The sequence below is a fragment of the Oncorhynchus keta genome, chromosome 10 (genome assembly GCF_023373465.1).
Source record: "Oncorhynchus keta strain PuntledgeMale-10-30-2019 chromosome 10, Oket_V2, whole genome shotgun sequence".
Taxonomy (NCBI): domain Eukaryota; kingdom Metazoa; phylum Chordata; class Actinopteri; order Salmoniformes; family Salmonidae; genus Oncorhynchus; species Oncorhynchus keta.
The window spans coordinates 80,119,297-80,131,796 of NC_068430.1; the positions used below are offsets into that span (position 1 = coordinate 80,119,297).

At 42.8% G+C, this 12,500-nt stretch overlaps 3 protein-coding genes and 1 long non-coding RNA gene across 114 annotated transcripts in view; 1 reads left to right on the forward strand and 3 right to left on the reverse strand.

Moving 5' to 3' along the window:
* The window catches only part of LOC127932479 (polymeric immunoglobulin receptor-like), a 17,892-nt gene extending 14,029 nt beyond the window's left edge, over positions 1-3,863 (reverse strand). For all 11 annotated transcript variants that reach the window (XM_052528196.1, XM_052528197.1, XM_052528195.1 and 8 more), the window contains exons 1-4: positions 3,612-3,863; positions 3,075-3,398; positions 825-1,160; positions 400-723 (exon numbers count right to left, since the gene is read on the reverse strand). In XM_052528196.1, the coding sequence (XP_052384156.1) occupies positions 400-723; positions 825-1,160; positions 3,075-3,398; positions 3,612-3,654 (1,027 nt within the window). In that variant the 5' untranslated portion in view covers positions 3,655-3,863. The remainder of the gene's footprint in view (positions 1-399; positions 724-824; positions 1,161-3,074; positions 3,399-3,611) is intronic.
* Positions 3,864-5,282: 1,419 nt separating this feature from the next.
* LOC127932494 (uncharacterized) lies at positions 5,283-6,851 on the forward strand. 3 transcript variants are annotated; one of them, XR_008145631.1, is made up of 5 exons: positions 5,283-5,444; positions 5,827-5,994; positions 6,166-6,277; positions 6,449-6,560; positions 6,702-6,851. It is a non-coding gene; the product is annotated as an uncharacterized LOC127932494 (long non-coding RNA). The 3 variants fall into 3 exon arrangements; XR_008145632.1 differs by lacking the exon at positions 6,449-6,560 and having other exon boundaries at positions 6,702-6,835; XR_008145633.1 differs by lacking the exons at positions 6,449-6,560; positions 6,702-6,851 and adding an exon at positions 6,360-6,397.
* Positions 6,683-9,736, reverse strand: LOC127932483 (uncharacterized). Of its 50 annotated transcripts, none has more exons than XM_052528272.1 (6): positions 9,611-9,736; positions 9,533-9,571; positions 9,387-9,425; positions 8,917-9,189; positions 8,629-8,859; positions 6,683-8,541 (listed from the first exon to the last, which is right to left on the reverse strand). In XM_052528272.1, exons 1-6 carry the CDS (start codon positions 9,717-9,719, stop codon positions 8,297-8,299), a joined length of 936 nt encoding a protein of 311 aa, XP_052384232.1. In that variant the 5' UTR covers positions 9,720-9,736; the 3' UTR covers positions 6,683-8,296. The 50 variants fall into 50 exon arrangements, with proteins under 50 accessions (XP_052384232.1, XP_052384231.1, XP_052384230.1 ...); XM_052528271.1 differs by lacking the exon at positions 9,387-9,425 and adding an exon at positions 9,426-9,464; XM_052528270.1 differs by having other exon boundaries at positions 8,917-9,072; positions 9,112-9,189; positions 9,533-9,736.
* Positions 9,737-10,182: 446 nt separating this feature from the next.
* LOC127932480 (serine-rich adhesin for platelets-like) overlaps positions 10,183-12,500 on the reverse strand; it is a 3,626-nt gene continuing 1,308 nt past the window's right edge. For 19 of the 50 annotated variants that reach the window (XM_052528243.1, XM_052528213.1, XM_052528248.1 and 16 more), the window contains 5 exons: positions 11,630-11,746; positions 11,251-11,370; positions 11,039-11,080; positions 10,316-10,630; positions 10,183-10,273 (listed from right to left, as the gene is read on the reverse strand). In XM_052528243.1, the coding sequence (XP_052384203.1) occupies positions 10,230-10,273; positions 10,316-10,630; positions 11,039-11,080; positions 11,251-11,370; positions 11,630-11,746 (638 nt within the window). In that variant the 3' untranslated portion in view covers positions 10,183-10,229. Of the gene's footprint in view, positions 10,274-10,315; positions 10,631-11,038; positions 11,081-11,250; positions 11,371-11,456; positions 11,535-11,590; positions 11,747-12,363; positions 12,403-12,500 lie in introns of all 50 variants that reach the window. The other 31 variants (XM_052528244.1, XM_052528238.1, XM_052528216.1 and 28 more) reach the window with 20 other exon arrangements.

The window sequence follows — 12,500 nt, forward strand, 5'->3', positions numbered from 1 at the left end:
AACAGAGTTGCTGCAGGCCTACAGCATGGAAAGTAGAGGAGGCTGGTGGGAGGAGATATAGGAGGACAGGCACAATGTTCTCAATGTCATACATAACAGAGTTGCTGCAGGCCTACAGCATGGAAAGTAGAGGAGGCTGGTGGGAGGAGATATAGGAGGACAGGCACAATGTTCTCAATGTCATACATAACAGAGTTGCTGCAGGCCTACAGCATGGAAAGTAGAGGAGGCTGGTGGGAGGAGATATAGGAGGACAGGCACATCAAATGCATGGTTTCCATGGTTTCCATGGTTTCCATGTGTTGAAACCTTTCCGTCCATTACAGCCATTACAATGAGCCTGTCCTGCTATATCTCCTCCCACCAGCCACCACTGATGTAAAGAGTTGATCCACTCACCCACAGAGAGGATAAGTCTGGTGAAGTCTGCAGGTCTCCATCTTCTATCAGATCCACACCAGTATGTCCCAGAATCCTCTGGTCTCAGCTCTTTGATGTGCACTGTGAAGACTGTTGTTCTGGGGTTATCCCTCAGGGAAAACCTGCCTTTATACACAACTTCATGATGTACCGTAGTTCTTACATTATCTTCACAGGTTAAAGGACTGTCCCCTTTACAGAAGAACTTCTCATTACGCTTATGGTCGTCTGGATATTTACAAGTGAGCCTGGCAGTCTCCCCAACCTGCTCAGTCACATTGATTGGTTTGACATCCCTCCAATCTGTGAATGGGATTACAAAAACACTACTTGTATCAAAAAGATAACTGCAACTTGTGTGTTTAGAGTCACATGTTAAAGAGAAAGAAGAAGTTTAAACTCACTTATAACAAGCAGCTTCACCCGTGTGATCAGTGTAATGTAACGTTGTTCTGTCCTGCTGGTTTTTACTCCACACCAGTAGGTCCCAGTATCATCTTCAGTCAGGTCACCGATGGTCACTGTGGAGAATCTCTCTCCTCTATTGTCAGACACAGAGAATCGCTGTACGGTGTCAGATATTTTGTTGTTTTTGGAGTTCATGGAATTGCAGATGAAGCGATCTTGTTCCTTGCAGAAATACTTGATGTCGTCCTCATGGTCCTCTGGATAGTTACATCTGATGGTAGCTTCTCCTCCCAGAAAGGCCGTCTCTGTGACTGACTTCTCACAGCAGTCATCTGTCAACAGGAACACACATCACAACCTTAGTCTAAGTACTATAGACTGACTTCTCACAGCAGTCATCTGTCAACAGGAACACACATCACAACCTTAGTCTAGTACTATAGACTGACTTCTCACAGCAGTCATCTGTCAACAGGAACACACATCACAACCTTAGTACTAGTGAGCTCACATCAGTCATCTGTCAACCTGACTCAGTCACATTGATCTTGGTTACATGACTGATTCTCAGTCATCTGTCAACAGGAACACACATCACAACCTTAGTCTACAAAACTATCTGATCAAAACAGCAGTCATCTGTCAGTCACATGTTAAAGAGAAGAGGAACACACATCACAACCTGTCAACAGTCTATAACTATAGACTGACTTCTCACATCAGTCATCTGTCATCAGGAACACACATCACAACCTTGTCTAGAACTATAGACTGACTTCTCACTCAGTCATCTGTCAACAGGAACACACTCACACAGTCTAGAACTATAGACTGACTTCTCACATCAGTCATCTGTCAACAGGAACACACATCACAACCTTAGTCTAGTACTATAGACTGACTTCTCACTCAGTCATCTGTCAGACACAGAGAACCAGCAGTCATCTGTCATCACAACCTTAGTCTACTATAGACTGACTTCACATCAGTCATCTGTCAACAGGAACACACATCACAACCTTAGTCAGACTGAGTCATCTGTCAACAGGAACACACATCACAACCTTAGTCTAGTACTATAGACTGACTTCACACAGCAGTCATCTGTCAACAGGAACACACATCACAACCTTAGTCTAGTTACTATAGACTGACTTCTCACAGCAGTCATCTGTCAACAGGAACACACATCACAACCTTAGTCTACACTGACTGACAGTCATCTGTCAACAGGAACACACATCACAACCTTAGTCAGTCAGCAGTCATCTGTCAACAGGAACACACATCACAACCTTAGTCTAATACTATAGACTGACTTCTCACAGCAGTCATCTGTCAACAGGAACACACATCACAACCTTAGTCTAGTACTATAGACTGACTTCTCACAGCAGACTCACAACCTTAGTCCACATCTCACATCAGTCATCTGTCAACAGGAACACACATCACAACCAGTCATCTGTCAGTCATCTGTCAACAGGAACACACATCACAACCTTAGTCTAGAACTATAGACTGACTTCTCACAGCAGTCATCTGTCAACAGGAACACACATCACAACCTTAGTCTAGTACTATAGACTGACTTCACACAGCAGTCATCTGTCAACAGACAGAACTATAGACTGACTTCTCACAGCAGTCATCTGTCAACAGGAACACACATCACAACCTTAGTCTAGTACTATAGACTGACTTCTCACAGCAGTCATCTGTCAACAGGAACACACATCACAACCTTAGTCTAATACTATAGACTGACTTCTCACAGCAGTCATCTGTCAACAGGAACACACATCACAACCTTAGTCTAGTACTATAGACTGACTTCTCACAGCAGTCATCTGTCAACAGGAACACACATCACAACCTTAGTCTAGTACTATAGACTGACTTCTCACAGCAGTCATCTGTCAACAGGAACACACATCACAACCTTAGTCTAGTACTATAGACTGACTTCTCACATCAGTCATCTGTCAACAGGAACACACATCACAACCTTAGTCTAGTACTATAGACTGACTTCTCACATCAGTCATCTGTCAACAGGAACACACATCACAACCTTAGTCTAGAGTACTATAGACTGACTTCTCACATCAGTCATCTGTCAACAGGAACACACATCACAACCTTAGTCTAGTACTATAGACTGACTTCATTGACTAGTGGTACTGATCATGTAATAACATATGTAGCTAAATTCATTTTATAAAGTTAAAGTAAAAGTCTCTCACCCTTCTTCACCTCCAGCTCTACCTTGGTATAACTGTCAGGTATAATAGGTATGTCCACTCCACACCAGTAGGTCCCTTCATCTTGTCTGGTCAGTTGTCTGATGATCACCTTGAAGTAGTTTTCTCCAGTGTTGTCATACAGAGAGAATCTACCACTGTGCTGCCAGGTGGTCCTCAATCCACTTCTGATTTGATCCTTACATCTCAAACGGTTCGGCCCCAAGCAGAAATATTTCTCACGTCTTCTGTCTTCTGTGGAATAATGACGGTAGATGATGACAGTTCCTCCAGAGGATCCTGTCACTTTGAAGGAGCTCAAACAACCTGTCAATCAGACCACAGAATGTACATTTGATATTCAACATATTCACAAACACAAACAAATTCTTAACAGTTTCCTGAAGACCCCAAAAAACAATATTTAAAAAAGTAAATCTGTAGTGTTCCCTGATCTGATGTAGCAGCCTTTATAAGAAGACGTTGATGTTAATTAAGATGTTATTACATTGGTATAGAGAGTTATAACATGCTTATTACCTGTCATGAAGGAGAGGAGGAGGACTATCAGCAGGATCCTCATCTTGTTGTGCTCTCTACAGGTGTCTATAGGTCCTGATATAATGCTGTGTGTCCAAGTCTACAACTCACTTTGTTCTCTCTCTACTTATAGGAACTTAAATACAAACGCCATGTACTTTATGTTCCCTCTCTCTCTCTCTCTCTCTCTCTCTCTCTTTGCAAGTTTACCAATTTGTACTTCCCTATTTCTGCATCACTCACTATCTCTCTCTCTCTCTCTACTAGTTCAAACCCTCCTACCACATGTTATGTCTGACAGCCCCTCCCTCTTCCTCCTTAACCAATCACATCTCTGTTCCTACATCACACAGTAGAGAGAGAGAGAGAGAGAGAGAGAGAGAGAGAGAGAGAGAGAGAGAGAGAGAGAGAGAGAGAGAGAGAGAGAGAGAGAGAGAGAGAGAGAGAGAGAGAGAAAATGAGATCAGTGAGAAAAAGAGAGTGAGAGAGTCCTGTATAGATCATAGCACAGAAACACATTCATACACTCATGCAGACTGGAGGCTGTCAACAGAGAAGAGAAACAGAGTTATTCTACCACTGGAGGGCGGTCTCCCTCTATATCTCTCTCCCTCTATATCTCTCTCCCTCTATATCTCTCTCCCTCTATCTCTCTCTCCCTCTATCTCTCTCTCCCTCTATCTCTCTCTCCCTCTATCTCTCTCTCCCTCTATCTCTCCCTCATCTCTCTCTCCCTCTATCTCTCTCTCCCTCTATATCTCTCTCCCTCTATCTCTCTCTCCCTCTATCTCTCTCTCTATCTCTCTCTCCTCCCTCTATCTCTCTCTCCCTCTATATCTCTCTCCCTCTATCTCTCTCTCCCTCCATCTCTCTCTCCCTTCATCTATCTCTCCATCTCTCTCTCTCTCCATCTCTCTCTCCATCTCTCTCTATCTCTCTCTCCATCTCTCTCTCTCTCCATCTCTCTCTCCATCTATCTCTCCATCTCTCTCTCTCTCTCCATCTCTCTCTCTCCATCTATCTCTCCATCTCTCTCTCCATCTATCCCTCCATCTCAGCTCTGTGTGTCCAGTGACAGTGGTACATGCTGATGATACAGGTACTGAGTTTACTGACAGCACCAGTGGAGGCTGGTGAGGGGAGGACTACTTATAGTAATGTCTAGAATGGAACGTATCAAACACATAGAAATATATTGGTGCTTTATTGATAAATACACAGAGTCTCCTAGAAGCTAAGTTCCTAAAAGCTACAAACTGTCTCTGTTTGTTCAAGTCAGTGTTACATTCACAGTAGAAACAATGAATGAATGAATGGACGTCCTGAATGTAATGACTGACAAACAACATAACAAATAAACAAACAGATGATTTGAACTAACGAATGATGAATGAAGGAACAAACAAAAAATACATTAATGAATATATGAACAAATTAAAATATATATATATATTTTTTAATGAATAAAACATTTGGAAGAATTAACAAACAAATAATAAATTAATGATTTTAAAATCAAATTTTATATAGCCCTTCGTACATGAGCTGATATCTCAGAGTGCTGTACAGAAACCCAGCCTAAAACCCCAAACAGCAATGCAGGTGTAGAAGCACGGTGTAAAACACCAATGAATGAAAACATGAATTAATGCTGTTCCATACAGATCAGTGACAGTAGTAGACTATGTAGCAGAGTGTTTAATGATGCAGTACATTATGAGGTGTCTACAGTAGTAGACTATGTAGCAGAGTGTTTAATGGTGCAGTACATTATGAGGTGTCTACAGTAGTAGACTATGTAGCAGAGTGTTTAATGGTGCAGTACATTATGAGGTGTCTACAGTAGTGCAGTCATTATGAGGTGTCTACAGTAGTAGACTATGTAGCAGAGTGTTTAATGGTGCAGTACATTATGAGGTGTCTACAGTAGTAGACTATGTAGCAGAGTGTTTAATGGTGCAGTACAGAGTGTTTAATGGTGCAGTACATGAGGTGTCTACAGTAGTAGTGTCAGAGTGTTTAATGGTGCAGTACATTATGAGGTGTCTACAGTAGTAGACTATGTAGCAGTTTAAGTGTTTAAGGTGTCTGTAGTAGACTAGTACAGTGTTTAATGGTGCAGTACATTATGAGGTGAGTAGTGTCTACAGTAGACAGAGTGTTTAAGTGCAGACTATGTCTAGCAGTAGTGTTTAATGGTGCAGTACATTATGAGGTGTCTACAGTAGTAGACTATGTAGCAGAGTGTTTAATGGTGCAGTACATTATGAGGTGTCTACAGTAGTAGACTATGTAGCAGAGTGTTTAATGGTGCAGTACATTATGAGGTGTCTACAGTAGTAGACTATGTAGCAGAGTGTTTAATGGTGCAGTACATTATGAGGTGTCTACAGTAGTAGACTATGTAGCAGAGTGTTTAATGTCTACAGTGTAGACTAGTACAGTGTTTAATATGCAGTACATTATGAGGTGTCTACAGTAGTAGACTATGTGCAGTACATTATGAGGTGTCTACAGTAGTGTTTAAGTGTTTAATGGTGCAGTACATTATGAGGTGTCTACAGTAGTAGACTATGTAGCAGAGTGTTTAATGGTGCAGTACATTATGAGGTGTCTACAGTAGTAGACTATGTAGCAGAGTGTTTAATGGTGCAGTACATTATGAGGTGGTGTAGACTACAGAGTGTTTAAGTAGTAGACTATAGTAGACTATGTAGCAGAGTGTTTAATGGTGCAGTACATTATGAGGTGTCTACAGTAGTAGACTATGTAGCAGAGTGTTTAATTGCAGTACATTATGAGGTGTCTACAGTAGTAGCTATGTACATTATTATGAGGTGTCTACAGTAGTAGACTATGTAGCAGAGTGTTTAATGGTGCAGTACATTATGAGGTGTCTACAGTAGTAGACTATGTAGCAGAGTGTTTAATGGTGCAGTACATTATGAGGTGTCTACAGTAGTAGACTATGTAGCAGAGTGTTTAATGGTGCAGTACATTAGGTGTCTACAGTAGTGTCTACAGAGTGTTTAAGTAGTAGACAGTAGTAGACTATGTAGCAGAGTGTTTAATGGTGCAGTACATTATGAGGTGTCTACAGTAGTAGACTATGTAGCAGAGTGTTTAATGGTGCAGTACATTATGAGGTGTCTACAGTAGTAGACTATGTAGCAGAGTGTTTAATGGTGCAGTACATTATGAGGTGTCTACAGCTGTTGGTCAGTGTCTATGTGGTTACTAGCATCAGAGTCTTTACTGAAGCATAGTGGAGACAGGCTGGATCTCTGGGGAAGTTGACAATAGCATAGTGAAGACAGGCTGGATCTCTGGGGAAGTTGACAATAGCATAGTGAAGACAGGCTGGATCTCTGGGGAAGTTGACAGTAGCATAGTGGAGACAGGCTGGGTCTCTGGTGAAGTTGTTAGAGGAAATTATAGTTGAGATGATTCATTATGTATACATTATTGATTAGAACCATTTATTCTAATACTATTATGTTATGGTATGAAAAGTAAAAGTTATTGGTTAAGCTGTTACTGAAAATATAAGCAGAACAAATTAATTGTCTGTGTCTCTTGGGAAGTTAAAGGGGGAGCGATGCTATGGCTTTTCATACAGATAAGAATGTTTTGGTTGGATTCCATTAGTGGAGAGAAGTATATCTTTTAGACAGGTTGGAATGTAGTTTTATGAGGGGAGTAAAACTATCTCTAGGACTGAATACTACGCTATTGTAAGGATGGGAGAGGGTGTGAAACTGATGACGTCATTTTAGGTTCCCTTTCTTTAAAATGTAATGTTCTTTGTATTTTGGGTCAGTACTCTCTGGAATTAAACGCTCTTACCTGGCTTTTAAGACTGGTCTCGATCTACTTCATGCATAATTAATGAACTTACACATCATTAATGAATTAGAAACGAGTGCGAAATTGGTTTTGGCAATTAAAACATAAAGGAATTTAGAATTCCTCTATCAGAAGTTGACAGTATCATCGGGGAGTCAGGCTGGATCTCTGGGGAAGTTGACAGTATCATAGTGGAGTCAGGCTGTATCTCTGGGGAAGTTGACAGTAGCATAGTGGAGACAGGCTGTATCTCAGGGGAAGTTGATAGTAGCATAGTGGAGACAGGCTGGATCTCTGGGGAAGTTGACAGTAGTATCGTGGAGAGAGGCTGGATCTCAGGGGAGGTTGACAGTAGTATCGTGGAGACAGGCTGGATCTCTGGGGAAGTTGACAGTAGCATAGTGGAGACAGGCTGGATCTCAGGGGAAGTTGACAGTAGTATAGTGGAGACAGGCTGGATCTCAGGGGAAGTTGACAGTAGCATAGTGGAGTCAGGATGGATCTCTGGGGAAGTTGACAGGAGTATCGTGGAGACAGGCTTGATCTCTGGGGAAGTTGACAGTAGTATAGTGGAGACAGGCTGGATCTCAGGGGAAGTTGACAGTAGCATAGTGGAGACAGGCTGGATCTCTGGGGAAGTTGACAGTAGTATAGTGGAGACAGGCTGGATCTCTGGGGAAGTTGACAGTAGTATCGTGGAGACAGGCTGGATCTCTGGGGAAGTTGACAGTAGCATAGTGGAGACAGGCTGGATCTCAGGGGAAGTTGACAGTAGTATAGTGGAGACAGGCTGGATCTCAGGGGAAGTTGACAGTAGCATAGTGGAGACAGGCTGGATCTCAGGGGAAGTTGACAGTAGCGTAGGTCACATTGTCTGAAACCTCTGTGGACGGACCAAAGTTGAAGTGGATGTCATCTCGACGAGGATTGGTTGCGTTGGTATAGATGGTGGTGATGTCACAGGCTGTATCTGGGTTCTGATTGGTTGCTGTGGCGTAGATGGGGTTAGTGATGGTTCCTGTGTCTGGATCTAGGTTGGGTGTCATGGAGTCAGACACCAACAGTATAGCAGAGTGTTTGGATGCTGAAGAGGATCACAAAGATGTTATTTAGAAAAATCTATATTTATGTTTTACATATTTGTTAATTTTTTAAATAATGATACCTGTACCTGTACCTGTTGGTCTCCTGTCTCTGTCTCTCCTCTGTCTGAAGAACATGAACAGCAGCAGACCCAGCAGTAGTAGAACAACACCCAGAACAACACCAGAGAACATCACAACACCTAGAACACCCAGAACAACACCAGAGAACATCACATCACCTAGAACACCCAGAACAACACCAGAGAACATCACATCACCTAGAACACCCAGAACAACACCAGAGAACATCACATCACCTAGAACACCCAGAACAACACCAGAGAACATCACAACACCTAGAACACACCCATCACCTAGAACACCCAGAACAACACCAGAGAACATCACAACACCTAGAACACCCAGAACAACACCAGAGAACATCACATCACCTAGAACACCCAGAACAACACCAGAGAACATCACATCACCTAGAACACCCAGAACAACACCAGAGAACATCACATCACCTAGAACACCCAGAACAACACCAGAGAACATCACAACACCTAGAACACCCAGAACAACACCAGAGAACATCACATCACCTAGAACACCCAGAACAACACCAGAGAACATCACATCACCTAGAACACCCAGAACAACACCAGAGAAGAACAACACCAGAGAACATCACAACACCTAGAAGAACAACACCAGAGAACAACACCAGAACAACACCAGAACACCCAGCAACACCTAGAACACCACAGAACAACCCAGAGAACACCCAGAACAACACCAGAACATCACATCACCTAGAACACCCAGAACATCACATCACCTAGAACACCCAGAACAACACCAGAGAACATCACAACACCTAGAACACCCAGAACAACACCAGAGAACATCACATCACCTAGAACACCCAGAGCAACAGAGAGAACATCACAACAGAACAGAGAACATCAGAGAACATCACAACACCTAGAACACCCAGAGCAACACCAGAGAACATCACAACACCTAGAACACCCAGAACAACACCAGAGAACATCACATCACCTAGAACACCCAGAACAACACCAGAGAACATCACAACACCTAGAACACCCAGAACAACACCAGAGAACATCACATCACCTAGAACACCCAGAACAACACCAGAGAACATCACAACACCTAGAACACACCAGAGAACATCACATCACCTAGAACACCCAGAACAACACCAGGTCCAGAGCAACACCAGAGAATCTCCAGGTGGTGATGCTTTGTTACCTTGTCAATGTTCTATGTGGTTCAATGTTATTCATGTCTGTGGGTGGTGATGTATCTGATTCATATTTGTAGTTACCTTGTGTTCTAAAGACCATATTCATGTCTGTGGTGTTTATCTCTCAGTGATGCTGTTGTTACCTTGTGTTCTAGTCATGTCTGTGGTGGTGATGCTGTTGTTACCTTGTGTTCTAGTCATGTCTGTGGTGGTGCTGTTGTTACCTTGTGTTCTAGTCATGTCTGTGGTAGTCATGTCTGTGGTGATGCTGTTGTTACCTTGTGTTCTAGTCATGTCCTTGTGATGCTGTTGTTACCTTGTGTTCTAGTCATGTCTGTGGTGGTGATGTCATGTCTGTTGGTGCTGTTGTTACCTTGTGTTCTAGTCATGTCTGTGGTGATGCTGTTGTTACCTTGTTGTTCTAGTCATGTCTGTGGTGATGCTGTTGTTACCTTGTGTTCTAGTCATGTCTGTGGTGGTGATGCTGTTGTTACCTTGTGTTCTAGTCATGTCTGTGGTGATGCTGTTGTTACCTTGTGTTCTAGTCATGTCTGTGGTGGTGATGCTGTTGTTACCTTGTGTTCTAGTCATGTCTGTGGTGATGCTGTTGTTACCTTGTGTTCTAGTCATGTCTGTGGTGATGCTGTTGTTACCTTGTGTTCTAGTCATGTCTGTGGTGATGCTGTTGTTACCTTGTGTTCTAGTCATGTCTGTGGTGATGCTGTTGTTACCTTGTGTTCTAGTCATGTCTGTGGTGATGCTGTTGTTACCTTGTGTTCTAGTCATGTCTGTGGTGATGCTGTTGTTACCTTGTGTTCTAGTCATGTCTGTGGTGGTGATGCTGTTGTTACCTTGTGTTCTAGTCATGTCTGTGGTGATGCTGTTGTTACCTTGTGTTCTAGTCATGTCTGTGGGAGATGATGCTGTTGTTACCTTGTTGTTCTAGTCATGTCTGTGGTGGTGATGCTGTTGTTACCTTGTTGTTCTAGTCATGTCTGTGGTGATGCTGTTGTTACCTTGTGTTCTAGTCATGTCTGTGGTGATGCTGTTGTTACCTTGTGTTCTAGTCATGTCTGTGGTGGTGATGCTGTTGTTACCTTGTGTTCTAGTCATGTCTGTGGTGATGCTGTTGTTACCTTGTGTTCTAGTCATGTCTGTGGTGGTGCTGTTGTTACCTTGTGTTCTAGTCATGTCTGTGGTGGTGATGCTGTTGTTACCTTGTGTTCTAGTCATGTCTGTGGTGATGATGCTGTTGTTACCTTGTGTTCTAGTCATGTCTGTGGTGGTGATGCTGTTGTTACCTTGTGTTCTAGTCATGTCTGTGGTGGTGATGCTGTTGTTACCTTGTGTTCTAGTCATGTCTGTGGGAGATGATGCTGTTGTTACCTTGTTGTTCTAGTCATGTCTGTGGTGGTGATGCTGTTGTTACCTTGTGTTCTAGTCATGTCTGTGGTGATGCTGTTGTTACCTTGTGTTCTAGTCATGTCTGTGGTGATGCTGTTGTTACCTTGTGTTCTAGTCATGTCTGTGGTGATGATGCTGTTGTTACCTTTGTTCTGTTCTAGTCATGTCTGTGGTGGTGATGCTGTTGTTACCTTGTTGTTCTAGTCATGTCTGTGGTGGTGCTGTTGTTACCTTGTGTTCTAGTCATGTCTGTGGTGATGCTGTTGTTACCTTGTGTTCTAGTCATGTCTGTGGTGATGCTGTTGTTACCTTGTTGTTCTAGTCATGTCTGTGGTGTGCTGTGATGCTGTCTGTTACCTTGTTACCTTGTGTTCTAGTCATGTCTGTGGTGATGCTGTTGTTACCTTGTGTTCTAGTCATGTCTGTGGTGATGCTGTTGTTACCTTGTGTTCTAGTCATGTCTGTGGTGATGCTGTTGTTACCTTGTGTTCTAGTCATGTCTGTGGTGATGCTGTTGTTACCTTGTTGTTCTAGTCATGTCTGTGGTGGTGCTGTTGTTACCTTGTGTTCTAGTCATGTCTGTGGTGGTGATGCTGTTGTTACCTTGTGTTCTAGTCATGTCTGTGGTGATGCTGTTGTTACCTTGTTGTTCTAGTCATATCTGTGGTGGTGATGATGCTGTTACCTTGTGTTCTAGTCATGTCTGTGGTGATGCTGTTGTTACCTTGTGTTCTAGTCATGTCTGTGGTGATGATGCTGTTGTTACCTTGTTGTTCTAGTCATGTCTGTGGTGGTGATGCTGTTGTTACCTTGTGTTCTAGTCATGTCTGTGGTGATGATGTTGTTACCTTGTGTTCTAGTCATGTCTGTGGTGATGCTGTTGTTACCTTGTTGTTCTAGTCATGTCTGTGGTGATGATGCTGTTGTTACCTTGTTGTTCTAGTCATGTCTGTGGTGGTGATGCTGTTGTTACCTTGTGTTCTAGTCATGTCTGTGGTGGTGCTGTTGTTACCTTGTTGTTCTAGTCATGTCTGTGGTGGTGATGCTGTTGTTACCTTGTTGTTCTAGTCATGTCTGTGGTGGTGATGCTGTTGTTACCTTGTTGTTCTAGTCATGTCTGTGGTGATGCTGTTGTTACCTTGTGTTCTAGTCATGTCTGTGGTGATGCTGTTGTTACCTTGTGTTCTAGTCATGTCTGTGGTGGTGATGCTGTTGTTACCTTGTGTTCTAGTCATGTCTGTGGTGGTGATGCTGTTGTTACCTTGTTGTTCTAGT

What these genes read in the sequence shown, in the direction of transcription:
- LOC127932483 (XM_052528264.1), bottom strand. Translation starts at nt 9,719, where the DNA reads ATGTTCTCTGGTGTTGTTCTGGGTGTTCTAGGTGATGTGATGTTCTCT. An exon ending in TGTTGCTCTGGGTGTTCTAG is followed by an intron (nt 9,465 to 9,532) that starts GTGTTGTGATGT and finishes TGGGTGTTCTAG; the next exon opens with GTGATGTGATGTTCTCTGGT. An exon ending in TGTTGTTCTGGGTGTTCTAG is followed by an intron (nt 9,190 to 9,386) that starts GTGATGTGATGT and finishes TGGGTGTTCTAG; the next exon opens with GTGATGTGATGTTCTCTGGT.